General features: G+C 48.2%; 2 protein-coding genes across 9 annotated transcripts in view; both read right to left on the reverse strand.

Moving 5' to 3' along the window:
- The window catches only part of FKBP11 (FKBP prolyl isomerase 11), a 3315-nt gene extending 2813 nt beyond the window's left edge, over positions 1 to 502 (reverse strand). The window contains exons 1-2 of the mRNA XM_004388279.2: positions 271 to 502; positions 19 to 84 (exon numbers count right to left, since the gene is read on the reverse strand). Of these exons, the coding sequence (XP_004388336.1) occupies positions 19 to 84; positions 271 to 390 (186 nt within the window). The 5' untranslated portion in view covers positions 391 to 502. The remainder of the gene's footprint in view (positions 1 to 18; positions 85 to 270) is intronic.
- Positions 503 to 8398: 7896 nt separating this feature from the next.
- On the reverse strand, positions 8399 to 25764 carry ARF3 (ADP ribosylation factor 3). Of its 8 annotated transcripts, XM_023742369.1 has the most exons (7): positions 25597 to 25750; positions 22183 to 24825; positions 14316 to 14465; positions 12241 to 12480; positions 11341 to 11451; positions 10982 to 11106; positions 8399 to 10427 (listed from the first exon to the last, which is right to left on the reverse strand). In XM_023742369.1, the coding sequence occupies exons 4-7, from the start codon at positions 12386 to 12388 to the stop codon at positions 10266 to 10268; spliced, it is 546 nt and encodes a 181-aa protein (XP_023598137.1). In that variant the 5' UTR covers positions 12389 to 12480; positions 14316 to 14465; positions 22183 to 24825; positions 25597 to 25750; the 3' UTR covers positions 8399 to 10265. The 8 variants fall into 8 exon arrangements, with proteins under 8 accessions (XP_023598137.1, XP_023598140.1, XP_023598135.1 ...); XM_023742372.1 differs by lacking the exon at positions 22183 to 24825 and having other exon boundaries at positions 14316 to 14450; XM_023742367.1 differs by lacking the exon at positions 22183 to 24825.
- Positions 25765 to 26078: the final 314 nt, after the last annotated feature.

Consider the following 26078-nt stretch of genomic DNA (forward strand, 5'->3'; position numbering starts at 1 on the left):
CCCGCCCCGGCCCCTCACCGTGTAGTGGATATGAAGCGTGTCTCCATAGGCAGCGGGCTCCGCACACGGTTCGGGGGGCTCCACCTACGATCGGGCTACAGGAGTCACCGAGGCTCCTCCAAAGATCCCGTTTTCGCCTCTAGACCCAGCACCCCCAACTCAGTTCCCGCATTTCCCTCTCCTCCCCGCTCCCAGGTTAGTTTAGACCCGGCTGTACCCCCTACAAGGCCCGGCCCGCGGTGCTGGGGTCCAGGAACGCCTCCTCCTCACCAGGGTCTCCACTTGGAGGGTCCGAACAGGACTTTCGGTTTCGACCCCAGCTTCAGCCCAGCACATCGCCCCACTGAGCAGCAGCAGCTGAAGCAGGAGTAGTGAGGGGCGCAGGGTCATGTCTGGACGCGGGGCAGGGCACCGGGGTGGGCACCAAGACAGGCTGCTCGGCTGGTGGTGACTAGGACAGCGTTGCCTCAAGCGCCCAGGCCGGACTGGACGGGGCGGGTCACAACGCGCCAGCTCCTCCTCCCGCAGTCTTTCCTCCACCTTGTCCCCACCTCCTGGAGGGAGGAGGCCTCGGGGAACCCTCCCTACCCTCTAAGATCGGGAGGTCGCAGATTCTGACCGTCCGTTAGCCTTAGCCGTTCTGTTCCTTAGCGAGGGTTGGGTCACATAATAGCATCCAATTACGATTACCTACTATGTGCCAGGCGCTTGTCTCTAGTCCTCAGACCCACCAAGGTAGGCATAATTGTTTCCATTTTATAGATAAGAAACTGGGTGCTCAAGTCACTTGCCCAAGGTCATTTAGCTAGGTGGTGACAGAGAACTGAGTCCAGCATGTCTGCTCTTGGCTCTTTCCTCTAAACTATGTGTCTCCTCATATCTATCCTGGCTGTGTCTGGCTTGCCCACTAAACCCCGTTAGTTGTCAAAGGTGGCATCCCTCTCCCACCTCCACCCCTTCAGCTTGAATTTCTGGAGATCATATATTCAAAAGGAGGCAGGGAGCTGTCCTATCCCTCTGTACTTTAGAAAGCTAACTGAAAACAGCAAGGGGTCATTTTCCTTTAAGAATGTAGCGAATCCCTCCCTGCTCTTTTCTTCTGACATTACCTTTCTCCCTTCATTGACAAATTTCTCAAAACAGCAAATAACCCTTTTATCTTTGTGAAAGAAAATTATATCATGTGATCCTACCGGTCCCTTTCTGCATGATTTAAACCCTCACTGCCCACTCTGGCCTTGGTATCTGGATTCTGCTCCCTCAAAAGTCATCAGCGAGATTATAAGCCACCGAATTCATGGGTCATTTCTTGGTCCTTATCCTTTTTAGCATCTCTCCGGTATTTGATACCACTGAGCCCTGACAGCCCTCCCAAGCTCTAGACATGATTGCCTACTAGGTATCTTCACCTAGATGTATGGCCTGCACTTCAAACTCAACATGCCCAAAACTGTATTCAGTCCTCCTCCTCCATCCAACCCACCTGCAACATCCGAGATTCCCTCCCAATTTCTTTTCCTGTCAGCAGTTTCTTTGATTCTTCTCTCATCTCCCACATCCAACCAGTCTCCTTTGGATTCTACCTCCACGGTCTCCCTAGCCTTTCTTTTAGATTCCATGGCTACCACGCTAATTAAGCCTTCATTATCTCTCTTTTCAATTGCGTAAATTTTTAAAAAAGCCCCCTCAGCAGATGGGGATTACTGGGGTAATAGAAATCTTGATAGGGATGTGAATTACATGAGTGTACATGGATTTGTTAGAACTTATCAAAAAGTATGTTTAAGATCTGTGCATCTCACTGCATGCAAATTATGCCTCAATTTTTTTTTAAAAAAGGAAACATTTTAAAACAAAAAATAAAGCATATTTCCAAGCCTCCCTTAAAGCTGAGTATGGCCATGTGACTAAGTTCTGGCCAACAAGACATAAATAGAAGTGTTGGAAGTATTGTCTTAGGCTTCTGGAAGGGCTCCTTAAAGGAAGCTAATTCAGCTAGGCCATGTATCATTGTGTGCTCTCCCCCAATCTCCCTCCTTTCCTCCCCTCTGCTGCCTGGAATGTAGATGAGATGATTTAAACTCTGGCAGCCATATTAGACCATGAGGATGGAAGCTACGTGCTAGATGGTGAAGCAAAAAGAAGCCTAAGTCCCCAGCCCTGGATTGCCTACCACCAAGCAGATTTTAACTGAGGCACAAGTAAACGTCTGTCTTGTTTAAAAAAAAAAAAAAAGTGCTAGGCACCTCATCACCAACCTCTCCCCACTTTAGGCCATTCTGTACACTGCCGCTATGTGCATAGCTTCAGTCACATTTCAATCATGACACCTGCCCCCTAAAAAGCCTGTCATGGCTCCACATTACACCCTGAATAAAATCCAGACCCCTTGACATGCCAGTTAAGCACTTCCATCATCTGGCCCTAATTTGGCTTTTATTCCATTAAACTGAAAGCCTCTTAAAGACAGGAACCTCTCATTTCCATATCCTCATTGCCTAGTATGGTGCCTGACACATAGGAGATGCTTGAATAAATGTTTATGGAATTGAACTAAATCCCCTTCCTGCTTACAGCCTGTGATCTGGCATCACCATGTATTTCTATCTCTGAGCACTGGCTCATGCTCTTCCTTCACCTGTCAAGCTCTTTCCAGACCAAGCTCAAATGCCACCTCCTCTGTGAAGTTCTGATTCTCTTAGCTCCAGGTGACGTCTGTTTGAACTTCATGGTATACTCAGGGACATGATTATATTCTTCCTTGTGTTGCAATTATTTGTGTATGTCCCACTCCCTCCTCATCTCCCTCAAAGTCCTCCTCTGCTCATTGATGGCAAGGACAAGGTTATGCTCAGGTCTGGAGCCCCCTAAGTCCTAGCTGCACAATGCCTTCCATATAAGATTCTAGACAAATGTTTTATTTTGAATAAATCCTATGAAATACTGAGAAACCACTAAAAAGGTAGGTCTAACTATACTAACATATAAGACAAAAAGCATATACCCTTATGTGAAAAAAGCAAGTAGCAGAACAATAGATGTGATGAGCCCATTTATGTTTTAGCCCTTCCCCAAGTATAACTACAATATATTTAGAAAAAGAACTAGCTGTGGTGGTTACCTTTGGGGGTGGGAGTGAGAAGAGTAGGGGGAACAACTTCCACATTTCACCCTGTACATTTATGTATTGTATCTTTTACAATAAAAATTATTTTAGTTGCAAAAATAATTTTTAAATTATATATTGAATGAGCAAGATACACAGAAATACAAGGGGAATGTGTGGGAGGTGTTGAATGAGTGGTGCTAACAGAGCTGAAGGAGCCAGAGTGGGGAAAACAACGTCCTTGTGGTTAGAGAGGTCATGGGCAGCTTTGTGGAGGAGATGAAGCTTGAGTTACTCCCCAAAGGAAAAGCGGGATTTTTAAACAAGTCAGAAATGGGGTAAAGGCAGAGGGCCAGGTGTTTGGGAGACCAGTTTGGCCAGACTAGTTTGGTGAAGTAAGGGATGTGGCCAGAAGAGAGAGAGGTAGTTGAAGAGGGAAGGGTGGGCTCGTTGTGGAGTCTTAATGTCAGACTAAGGCAGTGGGAACCCAATGGAAGTTTCTGAGCAAAGGGGTAAGAGTGCAACGTGCACAGATGCATCAGCTGCTTGGAATGAAATCATGAAGTTGGAAAGTTACCATCTTGTCCAGGGTTGAGGCTTTGTTTGGGAACCTGAATGGGAAGAAGGAATGGGGGTGGAATGGGAGGATAGTAGTGGGAATGGAAAGGACAGGACAGAAATATTTAAGACATTATCCACCCACAGAGAGCAGCACAAGCCCACCTCAACCCAGGAGGGACCAAGGGGAAAGGAACTTTCTCCTTGGGTCATGTTAGGAGGAACCTGAAGGATAAAGGTGTGATGGTTCTGGTAAAGGTAGGGGAGCTGGCCCAACCTGGCTGGAGGTACAACTTAAACAGAGGGCCACTCCTAGAAAAGCCTCCACCCTCAAAGATTTCTCTGTGAGTAGGAGAAACCCTACCACAGGCCCCTGCTTCCATAACTCATGGGGCACCCACCATGCACAGCTTGGTTAAGGACAGTGATGCTTATTCATTCATTCATTCAGGCTGAGTGTCTATTATGTGCCCAATAGTGAGCAGTGCACTGCTTTTTAAATGTTTTTACTATGTTTGTTTCTATAAGGTTGTTAATAAATAAAAAGCCTGTGAGTTAGCACATGCAAACCTGCGTTCAAACTTAGAGGCCGTATTTTCAAGGGCCCGTATACTCTGGTTGATTACATGTTTTAAGCCTTTTAAGGTTATACACGTATTCATCCAAGAACAAAGCAGCTTCGTCTCTCCCCAGCTCCCAATCCTCTAGCCAGAATGGTATCATCCCATCAATGCAAGATCTGGTACAGGTCAAAACAGAGATCCCCCATCTCCCATCTGTAACCCAGAGCCAAGAAAGCACCATTCTTTACTATATTCAGAACTCAGAAAGACTCTAGCAACCTAAACCCCGAGACTCAGAGCCTCAAGCTAAGCCCTTTAGCCCTTAAAAGGTCTTGCACTCAATTCTGCCCTAGGATGGCTCTCATTAGTGTGTGGGAGGGAGGGGCAGCAGTTGTCGGGGGGTGGGGGGTTGCCATGTGTCTAAGAAAGATCATTCTCAAGCCTCCTGCGTGGCCTGGATTGACTGACCAGAACTACTCAAAGACATCTCTCAATTTGCCTGGTTTATGAGGAAGGAAGGTGCATATGTAGAACTGGTCGGCTCTGGGCAGAGAGAGCCAGAGTTCTGGCTTGACTGTCCTCTCTACTCCACAAGGCTCAGCTCAGAAGCCAGATGTACTCCTAAACTAGATCAGAACAACTCGTCTGCAGCTCATGTTAAAATGATACTCACCAGTAGACACTCACCTTCAAGCCTTGATGGTGACCAGTCTTGACCCAAGTTCCTCACTTCCAGACCTCTCATCACTGAGGCCCTCAGTGGTTTTGCTCTCCTCACTATACTCAAGTCCTCACCCGCTTCCCCCCCCCCCAACTCAGGTTCCCAGCAACCAGGGTGAGGAAACCCAATTAAACGAGAAAACTGCAGAGGAAAGAAGGCATCTGGATCCTATCACACCCTAGTAACCAGCAAGATACTCCGTCCCTCCAGTTACTGGGTTAGAAAGTGAGAGCTGAACTCTGGCCTTCCTACGTCCTCCCCTTTGGAACTGGAAGCAAGGCTACTCTTAATATTATGACTGCCTGCCCACAGATACCACCCCCTGCACTAAGCAGCAGCAGCAGAGGCAGGGGAATTTCCCTACACTTACCTGTACCCCAACTCTCACTACCCCACATGGTTCACTATGGATATCCCAAAGGATTCCAGAGCATCCCAGGAATGGATCCTCAGGCCCATCTCATTCTTAGCACAGGTCTGGGCACATACAAGGTAATAAATTAATACTTGTCGATTTTCTGTTCTGACCAGTCTAGGCATCTGAACAGGAAGTGGTGTAGTAAATCCCTGAAGCCTTCAGACCTGATACTTCTAGTCTGAGAATACATCAAGCTCTTACACATATTCACCTCATTCATTATCCCTGTCACTCCCCCCATACTCTGGAATGAAAGAGAGGACAGCTTTGCTCTCCATCTCACCTGGGTCAATCCAATCCCTTCTGTTGGCCTTCTCCAGACTAATTTTGGAAGCTCCCTTGCCTGGAATATCCTGAAGTGGACCTCGGGCCTGGGGCCTCTGCCAAGCCACAGCTGATGAATTATTCACATCCTGGAAAGATGGAGCTGCTGTTTGTCCCAAGAGCTAGATGCTAAGCATTTATCTCCCAGACTGAGTCCCCCCCACCCCTTCCCTTCACGTCCCCCACAAAAAGGCTGGAAAGTTTAAGCAACTGCCACAAGAGGGCTCCCTCTACCAACTCCTTCCTGGCATCCTTAACTAAGTACTCTCCTCAAGTAGTTTAGGGGTCAAAGGACATCTGCCATTAGGTTAAATCCTCTCCATTATCATTTATGAGAAGTTGTCTCTCCTGAAGATATCTACTTATTACTTTACAAATAAAGCACTTGAGAAAAGTGCTCCTAACTTATCAGCAACTTGCCACCAAGCAGGACTTTGAGAAGCCTAGGAGGAGGAAAGTATCCTCTGATTTTGCAGTGTCAGTGGGTAATGCTTGAAGGGTATGGGGCTGATAAAGGGATGTCTGGTTGAAGCAGCTTAAGGGCAGAAGCACTGATCCTTGAGGGCGATGGCTTATTAGTAACAGGGAAAACTGGCAGGGGAGGCAGTGGGGAGGTGACCGAATACAAATTACATACTTTATACTGGTATTTAGGCCTCTCAAACGTATTATACGCCTGAATTCTGCCCTGTCTCACAACAGCAAGATGGGGAGACCTCTGTCCTCAAAGCTTCAGAAGGTGGTAAGGGGGGTGCCTGCCTGGCTCACCCAGACTTCACCCACCCCCCAGTGGTGGCAGTATCCCTTTCTTTGCCTGGAGCCAGACAGTAGTAGCCAAAGAGGAATACAGTAGTGGTGGGAGTAGGATGGAGGCTTTATGAAAAAGGTCTTTTCCCCAAGATGTTTGTGGAATCTCTGGATGAAGCTCGGCATCCTGACAATGGCGAACCACATGCCTGAAGTAAAGCTGCTGCAGGGCCATCGGTCATAAGATGGCTGCCCAGACCTTTACCCTTCATGCTTGTTCACTGCTGAAGTCGAGAAGTGGATGAGTGAGGGGGACTCTGATTTGTGGATAAGCTTGAGTTACAGCAGTAACAGAGCAAACCTGGCTCCAACTAGAAGCACCTGGTAAGCAGGACTGGGGAGCTCTGAGAATGGAGGCAGTGTGAGGCACTCCAAGCTCAGGGCCATCCAGCCACTGAAGTCCCTAAAGTCTATCAACAAATGACAAATTCAGTAAAACCTGTGAAATCCAGAACCTGTGTAAGGCAGAAACCTGTCCGAGAAGGAAAACTCAAGTATTTTCCACTAATAGAGAGTGAAGGAAAGGGGTAAGACTGTACCCTGTCAGAGGCAGAAAACTCGTGAGACCTGAAAAAACAAGGCAGTTCTGTAGAGTTCCGGGCTCTCACAGGTTTCAGTGTATGGCTAAGTTCAAGGTTATCCCGTTTATAACCAGAGAAGCAAGGTCATGAAGCTCTCACACTCTGGAGCCCAATTAATTTAGGATCCCCTCTGAGGTATGATAGGGAAAAGCAAGCAGTGTGGAGACAGGCCTAAGTTTCTCCACAAACTCTCCCCACCCCATCCCCCCCAACCAAGTGTTCCCTTTACCCCTCTGCTGAGAGAAGCAGCAATGTGGAGTGAGGGACTAGAGACAGAACTGCCCTCACCATGAAACCACTGTCCCATGGCTGCTGCACATCAAGGACAAAGGTCTGCTCCAAAGCTGCATAAAACAAGTTTAATTTCCAACCAGGGTCACAGTCATCGCGTATCCCACATTTTGAGCAAGGATAGAGAAGGTGAGTTATTAAACATATACAATCTACATTCCAGAGGAGGAAAAAAAGAAGAGAAAAACCAGTTCAGAACTGCAGTTACCACTATAACACCACAAACAAACTTTGGCGGGGGAGGGGGGTCCCCAAGGAGAAGAAAGGCTGGAACAAGGAAAAGTGTAAAATTAAACCCACCAGAAGGGGATGGGGAGAGGGAGTGGGTAAGAAGGAAATGAATTGCCCAATCCCAAAAGAGCTGTTAGGTGAATGGAAATGCAGAAAGGACCACCCCGACCCTAGGGAACGCCTTACAAGGGCCTAGCAGCCAGGGACACTACCAAGATCACTTACTGCCCCCTGCTGGACAGACCGGTGCCAAGGCCAACCTCCAAGGCTGTTTCCTAACACCCTCAGCCCAAAATTGGTCCCAGGATCGCCACAGAACAAAGGTGGGGTGGGGGCCTGAAATGGTAAAACCTATTTTGGACTGACATCTAACTAGAGAGGGAACGAGGCAGAAGAAGAGGCATAGACCTCCCCAACCATAAAGATAGTGGGAAAGAAACAAGAGCAGGAAACCAAGTGTAGGAGAGAAACAAGGAAAAGAGAGACAAACAGGCAGTAACAGTGAATGAGCTGAGAAGGCAAAGGAGAGAGAGAGTTCAGGGAAGGAGAACAACAGGGGCTGTATGAAGAAAATCAGAGGAAACAGAGGCAAAGTGTGGAGATAAGCATGTGTGGGGTCAGGAGAGTGAATACATTTTCAAATGAAACAGAACCTCCAGCCCCACCCCTGCCACCACACCCACACCCACACCCACACCCACACACCCACACCCACACACCCACACCCACACCCACACACACACACACACAGACGCCTAGAGAGCAAGATACCTGCACACACCCACTGCATCTTGGGTAAGTAACACATCACTAAATAACTGGCACTGAGGGAGATGCCCCTGGAACCTCTCCTTCACAGTTCAATCTGGGGTGGGTGAGGGGGTTATTGATCTGCCTGCTTTAGATGAAGGTGGCAGGAAGCCTGGCTCCATGGAGGTGGAGTTTAGGACAGCCCTTCTGGAAAGGGTCCTTCAGCCACACTGTGCGGAGACCCTGGGCCCTGACTGTAGAAGGGTTATGGACTGCTGTCTTGGAGCTCAGGGCGCAGCCAGCACACACAGGAGCCCACAGAGCAGCTACAGCTTCACAGAAACTGCAGAGGTCAGGACCCAGGCCAGGACCACAGGCACAAGCACCACCTGCAGACACAGAGACGCAGTAGCAGCAGCTTCTGAATGACTATATATAACAGGGGGAGGAGCCTGCAGACCACCGCATCCCACCAGCACCACCAACTACTTCAGGATTCTATTTCTTAAACTCCAACCCCCAAACCATTTGTGGGAAATGGGCAAGGAGGGCAGGGGAATGCTGCTGGGATGGAGCAAGGAAGGACAGCAGGATGGTCTGAGGGCCTGGGAACAGCACAGAAAATCTTCATCCTTTAGCATGTCTCAGACTAAAAGAAGAGCTGGGGATTAGAGAGGTTGATCCTGAGGTCTGCTATGTCATCCCTACTCCCCAGCTCCCCATCAGACCTCCCAGCCAGCCCTGGTCAGGCCAGCAGGACTGCTAGGGTGATAAAACTTCTAATAATGGACAGATGAACCACCCAGGCCCCAAGATCAGAAGAGAAGGGTTGGGTGGGGTGGGGGGCAGGAAGGCAGGAGTGGAACTGGTCCATACTTCACCTTCTCCTTATAGTAAAAGAGAATGAAGATGGTACACCTGAGGCCCTCCTCGCAGTGCCCTGGGTCCCAAACACATACCATAGGCTTGCTACCTCCACCTCTCCCTCAAGCTTCTGAGGAACAGATCTAAGGATGGTGGGGGAGGATCACTTGAACACCCTGGACCAAAAAGAGAGAGTGGGTTTCTCTTTCCTTCCCACTTACAAGGCAGACCAGAATGGCATCACCTTGAGAACAGTCATCTAGAGATAAATGCCACCTCCCTGCCCTGAGTGGAGTGGGGAGAGGGGTACAAGAAAGAGGGTGATGGAGAACCCTTCATCTGTCCTATCACCCAGGAAAACCTACCTGCAGAGAGGAGAGGAACCAAGATAGGGGCAGCCCAGCCTGACTAAAACCCTGCCACCTACTTCCCTTTATCTCAGAAACATGGAAGAGGCAGATGATAAGGTAGAGTGGGCACTGTCCTAGCTCCAAGCCTTGACTGCACTCCACCCTCTCCACCCTTCTCCCTGGCCCCCACATATATATATCTCTATACATGTATATACACGCGCACACATGCACGCACACACAGAGAGGCCCGTGCAATTTCCATGTAGAACAGGGAGAGGGTGACAAAGAAAGGGAAGGCAGGGAGTGGAAGAGGGACTTGGGGGACAGGGAAGGGACTCAGATGCCAAGAACATAGCAACCAGAGCCAAACGGAGAGAATACCCCGCCCCACCCCATCCCCCAAACCCTAAGAGGTGACAGAGAGAGGGGGGCCATCCCACGAAATCATAACAATCTTGTTTTTGTTTTAAATCCAGTAAATTGGAATGACTCATCATCAGGGCAGCAATTGGGGAACTGGACTGGTCATGTCGACGGACAGGGGAGGGGAGAGGGTGGGAGACAACGGGAGGCAAGGCTCTTGCTGGGCATGCGGACATTATACCCAGGGCCCTGGCCACACTTGCAATGGGAAGGAAAGGGTAGGGAGACAGGTGTGTCGGGGATGGGTGGGGCAGTTGGATAGGGCTGCCTGGCTCTCACTTCTTGTTTTTGAGCTGATTGGCCAGCCAGTCCAGGCCTTCGTACAGCCCATCCCCGCTGGTGGCACAGGTGGCCTGAATGTACCAGTTGCGGTGACGCAGGGAATGCAGGCCCAGCTTGTCTGTGATCTCAGCAGCATTCATAGCATTAGGCAGATCCTGTAGTGTGAGGGAGACACACAAAACGGAGCCTAAGGAGCTTTCAAAGGCTTCTAGGGCACCCACTCACCAAAGAGACAGAAACCAGTACCCTCTTCTCCTATGTTCATGTCAGAAACCTCAGGCAAATCCTAAACTGTTTTGGATTTAGTCACCCTAGAACCCCAGATCCATGGCGTTAGAGGTCATCCCACTGAAGAGGTGGAAACTAAAATGGGGCTGGTAGGAAAGTGAAGAGGTGGTTCAGACTGGGCAAAGCATCAGGCCTGTGACCCTAGGAGCGAGGGCAGTTCCAGTAAAGTAGAAAACAGGGAAGATGAAAAAGGGATCTGAGATAATGAATCCACCACACTATCCCAGAGGACAGAAATGTTGTTTAAAAAAGCTGAGGTGGGGGACAAGAAGAGGGGCGTAAAGAAGCTAACTGGTCCTATTTCCCACACTTCCAGAAGCGAGAGTACAGTCACAGGCCTTCCCATACAGAGTCCCAAGGCCCCATGATTTCCAAGGCCAGGTTGCCCTCTCCCAAATTCAGGGGTGGGGAGAAATCGCACCTGTTTGTTTGCGAAGACAAGCAGCACAGCATCCCGGAGCTCATCCTCCGCCAGCATTCTCATCAGCTCCTCCCGGGCCTCATTTACTCGCTCCCGGTCATTGCTGTCCACCACAAATATCAACCCTAGGGAGGCAGAGCATGGCTGCACAGAGATGACAGATGACCCTCCCCCCCACCCCCACCACCAAAAGACAACATGGTCCTCATACCACCCAAACATCTGCTCCCTTTCCGCCTCCTTTCCCCAACCCCCAGGAGCTGCAGCAGGGCAAGGACTGGCTGCCCATAACCAAGGAAACAGCAACACTCTGCTCATACAGGGTGTGTGCCCACCTCTGGGCAGTTCATATGCCATACCTTGGGTGTTCTGGAAGTAATGTCTCCAGAGAGGCCGAATCTTGTCCTGGCCACCAACATCCCAAACTGTGAAGCTAATGTTCTTGTATTCCACTGTCTCCACATTGAACCCTTTGAAAAAAGCAGGTAATGGCCACTAGGCCTCAAACACAGGCCTGCAAACAACACCCCAATAGATTTGTTTCTGTTTCCCCCGAGCCTTGGTCATGACCCCAGCAATGGAAAGAAAGCTAAGATTTCCCCAGATTTGGTGTTCCTTGACTAGTAGCTTGAAGGCCAAAAAGAAAACCAAAGAGAAGTGGAAGAGGACAAGGCGGGCCAGCCAGGAGATTCACAATTGCCTAGGTAACTTGAGCCAGCCTTCCTCATCCATTCTCTCAGTCTTTAGCTCTCCCTCCTACAAAGAAACAGCTTGACCCTACTCAGTCTGCCTGGGCTAAGAAGTGGGGCCTGAGACGCAGTGAAAAGAGTGAAGTAAGCTACAGTCCTGGAGCCCCAAATATAGAGTCAGCTGACCATATGGAGCCCCCATCACATGGCTAATGTTCTCCCTCCCAGAGGCAGGTCTTAATCAGGATCAGGGCCACCAAAGATCTAAACCAAAGCAATTCCAGGTTTCTGGCAAGAAAATCAAAGCCCTTCACCTGCTTTCCAAACAACACAGAGAACAAACCAACCCTAGTGCCTGAGGGCAACTGCTGAGTGCCAGGCTGCGGAAGTTCCCGCATCAGGGAGGGCCAGGGTAGGTGGGCAAACAGCAGTCCCAGCACCTGCTAGTGAGCTAAATAACCATTCTTCCTGAACCCCACAGATTGCATGGACTTGCCCTGGGAAAAGAGGCCAAGTGGAAGCCCTGCCTCAGCCACTGCATGAAAGCTCACATCCAAGCTGTGCCCTTACCAATGGTGGGGATGGTGGTGACGATCTCCCCCAGTTTCAGCTTGTACAGGATGGTGGTCTTTCCTGCAGCATCCAGGCCCACCATCAGGATGCGCATCTCCTTCTTCCCAATCAGGCTCTTGAGAAGGTTTCCAAAGATATTTCCCATGATCACAGCAGCTGCTTCTGAGGACAGCGGGGCCCAAGCGGAGGCAGTGGCAATCTGGTTTTGGCCTGGTCCCTGGTATGGAGGACTTGACCCTAGGCAAAGGAAATGAAAGCTCACTACCACCATTTGCTTGTCAAGACTTCATGTACACAGGGTTTGCCAAAATCGTGGCTGGAGTCCACTCATGACTAACTGAGAGCCTGAGGAGACTGAATATGAAGGCCCACTCAGACACATCCGGAGTCTTCGGGAGCAGAGACAAAGCAGCGAACACTCAGGAGCTCTGCTCTACCACTAATTTAACTGTGTGACTTTGGCAGGTTACTTCACTTTCCATATCTGCATCTGTAAATGGAGGGCGTTGGACACGATGATTTCTAAAGTCCCTTCAGTTTTGACAGTCTATGCTATACCCTAAGGCGCTGTGGGAACATCATTAATGCCCCTCCCTCCCCCAACCTTACCCTGAGACTTCTAGAAAGGGTGGGAGAGGAGGGCGTGGAATGAGGAGTGGCTCTCTGTGACTCTCAACAAGGTTCAGGCTTGCCAGGTTCCCAAAGTTTATGCTCTCTGCTCTAATGAAGAGAATCTGTTTGTTCTCTTCCCATATTTCTGCAATTCCACCTTCTTTCTACACACCAAAATAAATGAGGGAGAAACAGACAGCAGCACTCCTAAAAGAGACTGATCTTTTCCACTCTGTAAAATGCCGACTGCTGAAGTCGTGCCCTATTCACAGAGAGTTGGGTAGAGGGGGCACCCTTCACTCCTCAGCTGGGCAGATCCTCGGCTCTGCTGTGGCCCATCCAAGGCAAGCTGCTCCACATACTCACTTGCAATGAGGTACTCCTCCCATCCCCTGCTTCTTCCTTAACCCCTTTCAGTCCATTCTCCACAAAGCAGCCAGAGTGATTATAAACCCAAAATCAGGTCATGTTGCTCCTCTGTTCAAAATCCTCTCTTGGTTTCTCCCTTTCAGTGAAATCCAAAGCCCGTGGCATGGCCTACAAGGTCCTGCCCTATCTGCACTCCCCTACTTCTCCTGACTCCTACCATTCTCTCCTCTGCTTACTCTACTCCAAATTCCCCAACACTTTCCTGCCTCAAAGCTTTTGTACTTGCTTGCTAGTCCCTCTGCCTGGAATCATCCTCTCCTAGATAACTTTCATGGATTACTTGCTCACTTCCTTCAGGTGTCTGTTCAGATGTTACCTTATCAATGAGGACTTCCATAATCACCTACATAAAACACACACACACCACTTGCTACCCATTTATCTCTTCTTCATAGCACTTAACACCATCTGACATATTACATATTTGTTTCTTGCTGTACTGTCTTCTCTTCCTGTGTCAGCTCCTTGTCTATTTTGTTCACTGCTGTGTCCGCAGTACCAAGAATAATGCCTGGCACATTAATAGTTGAATAACTGAACTAACTTTTAGGGTCTCTTCTGGCCTCACTAGCAGCTCACTCACATTGGACACTTATGCCTAGTACATAGTAGGCTCTTAACAAACACCTGCTGAAAGAATGAAGGGGAGCATAAGAACCACTGTGAAGGCACAAACTGCCTATCTGCCCAGCCACTGCCCCCAATGACCGATCACAGATTCCTTCAGACACTCCCTCTCTTACTGCCTCCCTCTCTATAGCACATGGCAGCCACAGAAATGCCTCTTTGAAACAATACTGAAATGGGGGTTCAGAATCTCCAGTGCCAGCCAGTCCTGTGCGCCTGCGGGGGCATGCGTCAGCAGGCAGCTTGTTCAGCAATCACCATATGCCAGCGGCTGGCATCTTCTACAGAGTCTCAGAACCAGAGAGACACACACACCCCAAACCCAGCAGGCGAAAGAACAGGTCAAGACAGAGTGCACCCAAACCCAAGAATGTGAAAGGTAGATGGGGAGGGATCCTACTCACAAGCCAAAGCACGGGAGTTTGATAGAAGTTTAGTTGGTTTTTCAAAAACTTCTTCAGGTTTTTTTTTTTTTCTCCTTACTCTTCTCAGTTTGCAGCAAATTCCAGACTAGTGCAAAAGAGCCAGGTCAACAGCCCCTGGAGACCAAAGTACTAGTTTGTCCAAAAAACAGAAAACAATGAGCACTTACGGAGTGTTTCATCTTCAAAGGCCTCTCTAGACATCCACTAATGAGCCAGGCGTGGTGTTCCCAGTAGGTTCCCCCAGATGAGCCCTGCCCCTGACCCAGAGGGCTCACATCCCAGGGAGAGGACCTGGCTCAACCTTAGGGCTCAACCTCAGCCAAGTCGCCCACTAGCTATCCTCCCTGCCCTTCCTGCCTCAACGCACCCAAGCAGACAGAGTCCCGAGGATCCCCGAGGCAAGAGGGGACACCAGCCCAGCTAGGAAGATCAAATCCCACCAACCCTGGCAATCTGTGGTAGTTAACACTTCTGGTTCTGCTATCATCACCTCCAGAAATTTAAACCTCTCCCAAGTCCTCTTAGTCTTTAGCCTGCCTCCTGCTCAGGTGGTCTTTCCTTCAGCTCCAGATGATAGACCTTTAAAGGTCTGGTAATGGGCTTTGGCCCAGATTCTGAATTGAATCTATACCACACATTTATCTTGCTGTCCTTAATGGTGGGAACTACTGCTGATTAAATGACTACCAACCGTGAGTATAGCAGCGGCTGAAAAAGATATAAGCGGCCAAAATCCCTTGCCCCAGAACATGCGTACACTGTCCTTTAGTTTGCGTCTTTGCTAAGCTGCCATGCTGAAGTCTTGGTTCAAAAGCTGATCCCAGCATTGCAGCTATTTCTATTTCCTGGATATCACATCAAGGCCCCTGAATTATCTGAACCACTCATGTGATACTTACTACCTTGTGGAGTTAAGTTTTTTCTTCTTTTACAAACCCATATATTTACTAACTCCCCAATTAGACCGTGTATTCCCTATGCGTCACGATGATGCCTTTTATTTATTTTCAAGCTGCACTCACTCCCAGTGCCAAGCCCACTGCAGGAGTTCAATCGAGCACATCAGCTAATTTAAGCCTCATCTGAGGACGTCCTCATACCACTTCTTCTGCCCTAGCAGTACTTAGTATCTCTACGTAATGCCAGATGGCTGTTTAGATATCCCACTGATTCTCGGCCATTTTCCACACATCTGACACCAGGACTGGTTTAAGAACACCATGAAAGGATGAGAAGACAAAAACTGGTGGTAATTTTCTCTTGCTATTTAACAGGCAGTGGGGCTGACGGCTGCCTGATGAAATATCCTGAGTAGCTACCATGTATCCCCGGGGTAGCCCAGGGCCTTGAAATTAAAGGACATCATGACTCCTCTTTAAATATAATCAGGAGCTTGACTCAGCATGAGCATTCCAGAGGGGATGCTGGCTTTCTTGTCCTGGTTTTCTGGGTCCCTGCTTATCACCAGATAGCATGTTGTCCCGCCACCAGGACTGTGGCAGCTTTTAGCTTTGTGCCATGAATACAAATGTTTGGTTACACTTTCACCATAATGCATTCCTAGAAAAAGCTCTGGAAAGCAGAAAGGCAAACAAACAAACCCTGGATTGCTTCCTTATGTATTGTATAGCTTATAGTTATTCTCTCTATCACTACAGATGGCACTCTGTGTTGATGAGGCAAAATGCCAGGGCTCTAGGGCTGCTGGAAACCAGGAATCAGCAGTTAAAACTGAAGATGAGTGGTTCAAGATGAAAAAAATGAAATACAGAAATATCTCTATTAACAAAGAGGGTATCTCAGCAATATATTTTATAGTCAGAAACTTTGTTATAAGAAATAAAAATAACAATAGGAGCTCTAAAAATGTACTCCTAATTAATTTTTTAAAATGTACTTCAGTACAGGGGGGACCTCATACCATCAAGATAGCAGTGCTGGGACCAGAATGCGCCCTTTGGACCAGGGTCCCTGCGCAGAGAAGCTCCTAGTCTGGGGCACACTGATGAGAAGAAGGCTGACAAAGAGAAAAAGCCTTCCCCTGGAGCTGACGCCCTGAATTTGGACTTTTGGCCTACTCTACCGTGAAGAAATAAATTTCTCTTTGTTAAAGCCATCCACTTGTGGTATTTCTGTTGTAGCAGCACTAGATGACTAAGAGAATTTGGTACTGAGAGTGGGGTACTGCTCTAACAGATACCTAAAACGTGGAAGCAGCTTTGAAACTGTGAATGGATAGAGAAGCAGCAGTGGCAGAGGATCAGCAACAGCAGAGGATCTGCAGCGACAGAGAATGGCAACAGCAGAGAACCAACAGCAGCAGAACCAGAAGATCAGCGCAACACAGCGCTGGAGCCAACCCACAGAGCGAGAGAGCTGAGTGCCTGTGCACAGGAGGCTTCCTGGCAGAGTGGGGTGCCTCCGAGTACTTATAGGTGGAGCTAGGCTTGCCGACCCATGGAGCAAGGGAGTTGAGTGCCTGTGCGCAGGAGGCTTCCTGGCGGAGTGGGGTGCCTCCAGGCACTTACGGTGGAGCTACAGACCTTTGGAACACTTGCCCCAGCAGAGCAGATTGTAGGCATGAGGCCCCAGGAGCCGAGAGGCTAAGAAACCAGAAAACAGAAGCTGAAGAGACAAGGGACACAAGAAGCGAGCTGCTTCAGTCTCAGAAGGTATGGCCATGACCTCAGGGGTTTCAAAGGGTGGAACCACCATGGCCTCTGGTGTTTCTAAGGGGGGAGTTGCCACTCAGATGGACTAGGAGAATGGTGCACCTAAAGTCGAGGGAGCAGAGTTGCCGTCCCAGTGGGCCTGGAAGGCAAAGCTGAAGCTCAGGGCCGAGAATCTGGAGACTGTGGCCAATACCTAGAGTCTGGCGGGCAGGGCCACTGTGTAAATTGTCTCAGAGAACAGAGGTTTATTTTCAAAGCCTTGAGGGCTAATGTAACGTGTTCTGCTGACTTGCTTGGTTCCTGTTATCCCTTCTTTCCCTCCAGTTTCTCCCATTTGTAATGGAAATGTCTAGCTTGTGCCTGTTCTGCCATTGTACCTCTGGAAGCAGATAACCTGTATTCTAGATTTCACAGGTGAAGAGGAATTTTTAGATTTTGGACTTGGAGTTAAGACTTTTGCTATGATATGATGGGGTGAATATGTTTTCCATGTTGCAAGGATGTGATTTTTTGAGAGTGAAAGGGTGGAATGTCATGGTTTGAATGATGTCCCCCCAAAAATGTGTGTATCGATTTGGCTGGGCCATGAGTCCCAGACTTGTGTGGTCGGCCTCCATTTTGTGATTGTAATTTTAAGTTAAAGAGGATTAGGGTGGGATTGTAACACCACCCTTACCCAGGTGGCATCCCTGATCCTATGTAAAGGGAGTTTCCGTAGGGTGTGGCCTGCACCACCTTTTACCTTACAAGAGCTAAAAGGAAAGGGAAGCAAGCAGATAATGGGGGACCTCATACCATCAAGAAAGCAGTGCCAGGAGCAGAGTGTGCCCTTTGGACTGGGGTCCCTGCGCAGAGAAACTCCTAGTCCAGGGAACACTGATGAGAAGAAGGCCGACACAGAGAGAAAGCCTTCCCCTGGAGCTGACGCCCTGAATGTGGACTTTTAGCCTACTTTACTGTGAAGAAATAAATTTCTCTTTGTTAAAGCCCTCTCCCTCCCAAAAAAAAAAAAATGTACTTCACTACAATGGTCCCACTTAATAGACTTTCTAAACCCTGAAGAGGCAAGCTGTCACTGTAACTGGCTCCTCAGCCATCCTGGCTTGTGTGTGTTGCAGGAACACACTTGCCTTACTCTCCATGTGATTCTGAGAGTCACATCTCAGTATGCCACACACACTTACTTGCTCCACTCAATTCCAACGACTCACCCAGGCATGTGTCCTGAGACACCTCTGAGAGGACTCCTGATCCAGCACCACCTCCTCCACTTCAAGCTACATGGGTCCAGGGAAAGGAAGAGCAGTTTCCCAGACCCTCTGGTTCCAGGTGGGGTACACTAAAAGAAACTTTGTTTCCAGATAATTTTCAAATTGAGATATCACTAATAGAGATGCTATTTTTGGCAGCTAAATGAGCAGACCAATAAGCTTTAAGGAAACAAGATGAGGGGCTGCCTGTATTTAGATTTTCTTTAGTGCAGGTGGCTTATGACCTCTGTAAACTTTCCAAGTTTTCTGTCTCAAGAGCACTATAATCAGCACACAAGGACTCCTAGATTAGTATCTTAACAAATTTTATTGGACTCAAGGATTTCCCAAAGCCAAGAAATAGCTTCTGATGTCAGCTCCCATCCATTAATCAAATAATTATGGAGTATCCTGAACCATGGATACAGAAAGGAAGACACTTCCTGCCTTCATAAAACACAGTCTAGTGGGAAAGAAAGACTAGTAAACAGAGAAAGACTAGTAAACAAAACAGTGTGAGGATAAGAGTCAGGTAAGTACACAGTATTATGGGGACAGACAGCTGCAGCAGTTAAGACTAGGGGAGCAAAGGATGATTCTCAGACATGATTCTCAGGTCACATTTGAGCTGACTCCTGAAGGACAAGTAGGAAGTAATTAGACAACAATGAAGAGGAAATGGGGGAGAAGGAATAGCATCTGCGAAGAAGGCATAAGAGACTTGAGTTAGAGATAGAACTCTTTATTAGCTAAAATCAGGTACAAATGGGAGGTAGTTTATTTGGATGCAACATGGTAAGTAAAAGAAAGTGATGAGGGATGATACCAGAGAGATAAGCAAGGGGCTAGATTTTAACGAGCCTTAAAGACCAGGCTGAGTAACATGATCAAGTATGAGCTTTAGAAAACCATTCTGGCAGCAGTTTATGGAATGAATAAGAAGGGAGAAAGACTGGAGGCAGAGAGAGGACTTGGGTAACAGTAACACAGATGAGAAATCATGAGTTCTTAACTAGGGGCGGCAATAGAGAGGAGGGCAGATTGGAAACAGCTGGTAGAATCCACAGGATTTAATGTCTGATTAAACATAGGAAGGACGAGGAGTCGCAGATAACTCCCAGGTTTCTGGCCCGGGTGAGTGGGTGGCATTTCCCAGATACGAAACACAAGAGGAAGAGATCTGGGGGATGAAGATGTTTATTTTTAGATTAAACATTGATTTTGAGGTGCTAAGGTATGAAGCTCAGTAGAAAAGTCTGGGCAGGGTATTTGCGATTCATCTGCGCAGATAGTAACTGAAGCTATAAGAGGAACCAAGATGACCTAGGGTGGCAGCAAATATTGGCTGCCTACCCAACAGCCATTTCTATTTTGTTCAGATGTTGGGGGTGGGGGGCATTTGACATGGGCTTCAAGTAAGGTGGCTCCTCTCTAGCTCTAGGGAATGAACTAATTAACCTGAAGAATCTGGGCATTCCATTGCCCTTGCCAGGGATTGGGTCAGGAATGGACATGTACTAAGATGTAGAGAAAGTCTGCTGAAGCCATCTGGGAAAGTTTTCCCCAATCTTAAAAAAAGGACATATGGCAATATTTTCTCTCCAGCCTTTGGATGCTGATATGTAAGGGTGATGCTTGGAGCTTCTGGAGTAACCTTGAGACCATGAAGGGAAAGACATGAGAACTCCAGGATGTCAGAGCAGAAAAATGGAGAAAACTTGGGTCCTTAATGACATTGTCAAGCTGATGGATTAAAAAATCAAACAAACAAAAAAGAAGTGTCTATCCCCAGACTTCTTGTTATGTGATTTAATAAATCCCCGTATTGTTTGAGTCACATGTGTGTTTTCTATCTTTTGCAGTTGAAACATCCTAACTGAGAGAGTATGTACAGCGGGATGGGAGAAAAGGTTAAAGGCAGAAACCCGGGACACATCAACATTTAAAGTAGTGGGCAGAAAAACAGCCAGGAGGAAACTAAGAAACAAAAAGAGGGGTAGAAGGGAAATCAAGAAAGCAAGACATATAGGCACCAATGAGGAAAGAGCATAAAAAAAGAGAGAAGGTCAAAGGCTGTAGATAAAGCCTGAAAGGAACCTACAGAACTACTAGGCAATCAATGGCAACCTTGGTACAAACTAGAACATATCTAACTAAAATTAGCCCTCGCTTAACTTAATTACAGTAGTAGCGTTTAGGTTTCAGGCCAGAAATGGTATGCCAGTTTCCCTTCTAGTCCTAATCAGCGACAAAAAAGGTCCTCGAGAAGACTCCAAAACTGGAAAACCTGAAGGAAGCCACAGCTACCAAGCAAAGGAGGATCCCGAATCTCCCTGTCTGTTGGAGACTCAACACTCTGGGAAGGGTCTAGCTTTTCAGTGAACGACCCTCAGCAAGTGAGTCAGAAGAGGGCATTCAGGGTCCATTTCAGAATGCATGGCCTAGCCAAATGAAACAGTGACCAAATAAAAACTAGACTCATTTGTTTCTTTAAAATATTCTGTGGCACTGCTCTCTGACCAAAGCTTTCAACTTGTCCTATTCTGAGAATCTGACCAGTTTATAATTGTTCCTGATATTCTCTGGCTGTTCCACTGCCCACATGTATGGCCTTAGATATCCAGAAAATTGTGCTTGCCCAATTGCAAAATCAATGGAAATTCCAACAGTAGTTAGCCTAAAGCCCTAAACCTTTGCCTCCAACCGGGTCCCATTGAGTAGGTCAAGATAGCAGCTGACAGTGAAGAGATCAAACAGGAAGCCAAGGTTTGGACAAAGCCAACCATTATAGAACAGCCTAAGGATACGGTAAGACCTGGTGGCACAGTGGAGCCCTGGTGACGCAGTGGTTAAGAGCTGGGCTACTAACCAAAAGGTTGGTAGTTAAAATCCACCAGCCTCTCCCTGGAAACTCTATGGGGCAGTTCTACTCTGTCCTATAAGTTGCAATGAGTTGGAATTGACTCAACGGCAACAGGTTTTAAGGAAATGGATGAACAGGAAACTGCCTACCTTGGGGAATAAGACTTGTCTGCTCCCTCAGCACCTCAAACACACTTCTACTCTAGGACTTAACCTTAGTATGGTTTAATTCATGTTTGTCTGTTTCTCTCTCCAGAGCTGAAGCTTCCCAAACAATGCGCCTCTAATGTGTTACAGGTCAGATGAAGATACTGATCCCAGCAGCCACTGGATGGCTGGGCAGGGAATGGAATGGCTAGAGCCCTTGGGCCAGTCATCTCAGGTTTCAAGCAGCTGTGTGTGTGTATCACTATTACTATTTTCTGTGTATGCTATGATGGGGAAAAGCCTAGGAAGTACTTCACTAAAACCATGAGCCCCTTGCCAGCAGGGACCATGCTTTATTCTATTTCATGTCCCCAGGATCCAGCACCATGACTGACCTGTAGCTAATGATTGACATGCTTCTTGTTGAAAAGCATAGTTCTCATTATGGTGGCAAAACATTTGAAAGGTTGAGAAAGACAGAATTCTACAGATGATCCCCAGTCCTTTTCCTGTATCTGACAAACTGGAAACGTGGTTTCCATGTTCTCAGAGCCCTAGGTTCCTTGGACAGGATTCAGACGCTGCCTGGCTGGGGAGGAGGAATCATACGAGGGCTCTAATTATTCTCCCCACTACCTCCAGAGCAGCTCCACTGTTATCCATTTTATATACAAAAGCAAGCACAATTTTATTTAAGGCAAGGTTTGACTGCCATAAAAAAAAAAAAAAAAAAAGGACAAAAACCATTGCAACAGAGAACAAATACTCTACTACATCCTAAACTAAGGCTGAAGTTTAAACATTCATGCTCAACACTCCTGTGCGTAAGTTAATAAAGGAAGGGTTGTGCCAGGCTCTCCCCAGTAATAGAAGGCTAAAAGGTACCAGGAGACTTGCCACACCCAGCCGTCTCACCTGTTTTTAGGAATATGTTGATAATGGTGGACCCCTCAAATCTTGAAGCATTTCCTTTCTGGTCCATATGGTGTAGCAGATCCTTTGCAGAAGTCTGTTACCGAGCTCTAACACATTTGTCAAATCCCTGCCTCAGTTCTTTCTCACACTACATACCAAAGCATCCAAACATTTGTGAGACTCTTTCTAAATGCTCCCCGTGTCTTTTCATTATCAAAAAGCTTTATTAGTATTCTACCTATATCTGCAACAGATGCTGAATAAGGTACAGTAGATGAAGAATTACAAAGATACCACAATCTGGACCTAATACAGTACATTCTGAAACAGATACTCAGAGGCACACACTTGAACGAGATCTAACTAAATAGCAAGAGTAGCCCAGGAAATGGAGGATCCTGAAATACTGCTTGAGCCCTAAAATAATGGGACCCAGGAATCTAAATCCCTGACCTAAGTCAATCAGGGTGCTCTTTTATGAAGAAGTCAACCAATACCTCAGAGTCACACTGACTTTTCTAACATGAGCACTATTCTCAAGCCCCCACGTCCTCACCCTACATCCATGTTGATGGTTCAGGGCCCCTGCCTGGCTCCAGCTTCACCTCCCAGTCAGGCAGCAGGAGCTGCTTCTGTGAGGCTGATGCTGAAAAAAGACTTCCCTGCTCATAAGCCTACAACCAGCACAGAAAGTCATGGTAACAAGCATCTCTCCACACAGGGCCTCAGGCAGCAAGTTGTTCTTTTGTAAGCCCCTACTCCTTTAATACAGCCCTGAATGTTCATATTAGTACTACAATCACAATGATGATTGTTATCAGCATCTAATATTTATTTGATGCTTACTATGTACACAATACTAAGCACTTTACACGTATTATATCTCATTTAACTCTCACGACAACCCAATGAAAATGAAGCTAAGAAAGGGTAAGTAATTTCACCAAAAACATGCAACTAGTGATTTACAGGGGCAGTATGTGAACCCAATTTTGTCTGATTCCAAAGCCCACACTATTCTGCCTCTAAATTCACCTGCAACCAAAATGGTGAGAACCACACATGGTGATATTCTTTGAGTCTTGGGCCTCTTGGCATCTGTTTTTAAAGCTATTTAGGAAAGCAGATTCCATAATTTTCCTCAGTTACATACTCCAGCTTTAGCAAACCTGGTTTTAAAGAAGTTCCTCCTTCTGACTAACAAATCCCACCCACTGTCCTCTGAGTCCATTTCCTCTTATTCTGACTCCAGTGGAAGAGAGACTAGCACAGATGAACACACACCACAATATAACCCTTTGTGCACTTAAGACTGCACTTCCACTCTTCCCAGCCTTGTGTCTGCTCTCCTTTGTACTGCATTCAGTATAACAGTAGTAGCAGCTACCATTCACTGGCACCAATGCTGTGCCAGGCACCATATACATATATTCGCCCTTCCTCTGCTATCTCCAGAATCTCAATTTGAAGACAACACTCTGAGGGGCTTAAGTCTAACGGAGAGCACTTACTACAGAATCAGGAAGCAGGAGATCTGGGATTTCAGATAAATAAGGATTCTATGTTCTAGAAATATTTTTCTCTTTAGGACTTAGCTTCCATTATCCATGACTGTATTATGCCTCTCAGGAAGGCAGGGAGACTAGAATTTCTTAATTATAGAGTCCAAGGGTCTCTGTGTCCTTGCTTGGTTATCTCTAGGCACTCCCCCTGACAGCCAAGCCATCTCTTTCCCTTTCCTTTAACTATAGTTAGAAAATTCGATGAGTTCTACCCATTCACACCCTGTATTCACTTATGCATTCATCATGAGTGCATACTGTGTGCAAAGGCATTCTGGGACACAAGAAATGAGATCCAATTTCTGCACTCAGAAAGCTTCTAGTATCTTTGGAAAACCAAGGTGTACATATATAAAAAACTTTGACTAGGCAAAGTAATAATTCTATGCTGGGAGGCAGGAGGCATCTGAATATTTGATACATGATGGCCTTTCCCAGCTGAATCCAAGGTCAATGATTCATTCTGAACCTCAAGGGATCCATTTCTTTCTTAGAATGAGCGTTTACAGACATATTATTCAGCCTTGGGTCTAACGTGAAATTACCACTCCACTGTCCCATGTCAGTCACAGGAAGTGGAGTTACTTGCCCCAACAGGCATAACACAGAATGGCAGCAAATACTGTCACCACCTACCTGACTGGGGACAAGGAAGGAAGCATGCAGAGACTAGATTCAGTCCTACTGCAATGGCTCAAGCAATCAGACTCCTACAGCAGATCTCCTCCCAATAAAACTTTCATGCCATAGACCGGGGTGACCCAATCCAACAGCAGCAGAGACAGGTTTTAAGTTACACTTCTCCCTCACCTGGATGACCTCACTATTTCTTCTCACTTCTGACCACACACCATACTCCTCCACCTCCACCACCACACTCCTCCTGGCCCGGCCAGATGGAGACTAGCAAGCAAGCGGTCAGTAATACAATCCAGACAGAAGGGAACTCCCCCAAAAAGAGGAGCTACTACTTTGCTAATCAAGTGGCCCGTATTACCAGGGAAGTCCACCTCCCCCTCTTTCCCTCAAACACTGGTGTAAGCAATGCCTCCATTTTCTGTTCCGGGAATCCTGGTACTTCCTAAAGAAAGAAAGCGGATTGGAAGACACACACTCAGGGCCAGCGACAAGATGCTCCCTCCTCCTGTGAGACCGCCCCCGCTTTGCCTGGGGGAAGAAGGCCCCACCTCTCCTCTCCAAGCAAGATCAGATCCCCCTCCCCCTTCTCCTGCCTCCTCTCCTCCCTCTCTCCACCTGCTGCCCGCTTCCCTATCTGCGGTTCCCAAGACCCGAAAGCGCAACCTCCACTAAAACAGAGCCCCCGGAGTGCCCCACTAGCCTGCCCTGCCGGAATCGCTAAACCCCCCCTTACGCACCCCTGCACCATGGTTGGGGGGAGGGTGTCACCACAGCAAGGCTTCTCTCCGGTCTCCTATTGCTATGGGGTGGAAGAGAGAAGAGGGCAGCAGAAAGCGGCTTTCCCTAGCCCTTTAACAGAAAAAAGATACAAAACAGCCATCACCGCCCCCGCCATCAGCGCTCTCTGGACGGCTTTCCTCCCTCGCAAGTCCACCTCCTTCAGGCAAGGGGAACCTAACTGCAGCCCAGGTCGCCCCCTTGTGCGAGGCGGAGGACAAATCCGTGTGCGCCCCTCCACCCCCAGCCCAGCTCTGCGTCCTTCAAATGCGGGGGCAGGCGTGGGACTGGCCCATTACCGCCTTTCCGAGCTCCCCGGTGGGAAGGACCACACCGCCCCATGCCAGGCAGTGTCGGGGGTGGGGGCGCTATCCCCTCAGCCCCCACCCCGAGCCTTTCCTCTATGAGGACCCGCCTTCCCTCCCTAGCCCCTCACCTGTTCCAGCTCCCAGCTCAGCTGCTGCGGCCGCCGCCTCCGCCCCCGCAGGTTCTGCTTGGACGTCCCTCCACTCCCTTCAGCTCCCCGAGCCGACTTCGGCGCGGCCACTACCCTAGCCGCGCTCCCCGGTTCCCTCCCTCCTTCCCTTCACCTAGCACCGGAAGCCGCGACGGCGACGGGAGCTGCGCGGTTCACCCCCACCCCCAGATACTTCCCACCTCCCGGATCACGCGAGAGTTACGCGGCTGCTGGTGCCAGTTCTCGCGAGATCCATCACCATGGCAGCGATTGCAGCAGAGACAGCCAGGTTCTGGATCTGGAGTTTGGGCGGGGGCCGGTGTGGGGGCTGGAGGCTGCGGGTGGCGGAGGCTGGAGCCAAGGACTGGGGATGAGGCAGTGGGGACTGAGGTGAGAATCCCAAGTTCTGGCCTCTGGCCGTGCCTAGAATCTGAGAATGAGGCCGCGTACCGGCTGCAGAA

This window comes from Trichechus manatus, unplaced genomic scaffold, assembly GCF_000243295.1.
Source record: "Trichechus manatus latirostris isolate Lorelei unplaced genomic scaffold, TriManLat1.0 scaffold00209, whole genome shotgun sequence".
In the NCBI taxonomy this organism is placed as follows: Eukaryota; Metazoa; Chordata; class Mammalia; order Sirenia; family Trichechidae; genus Trichechus; species Trichechus manatus.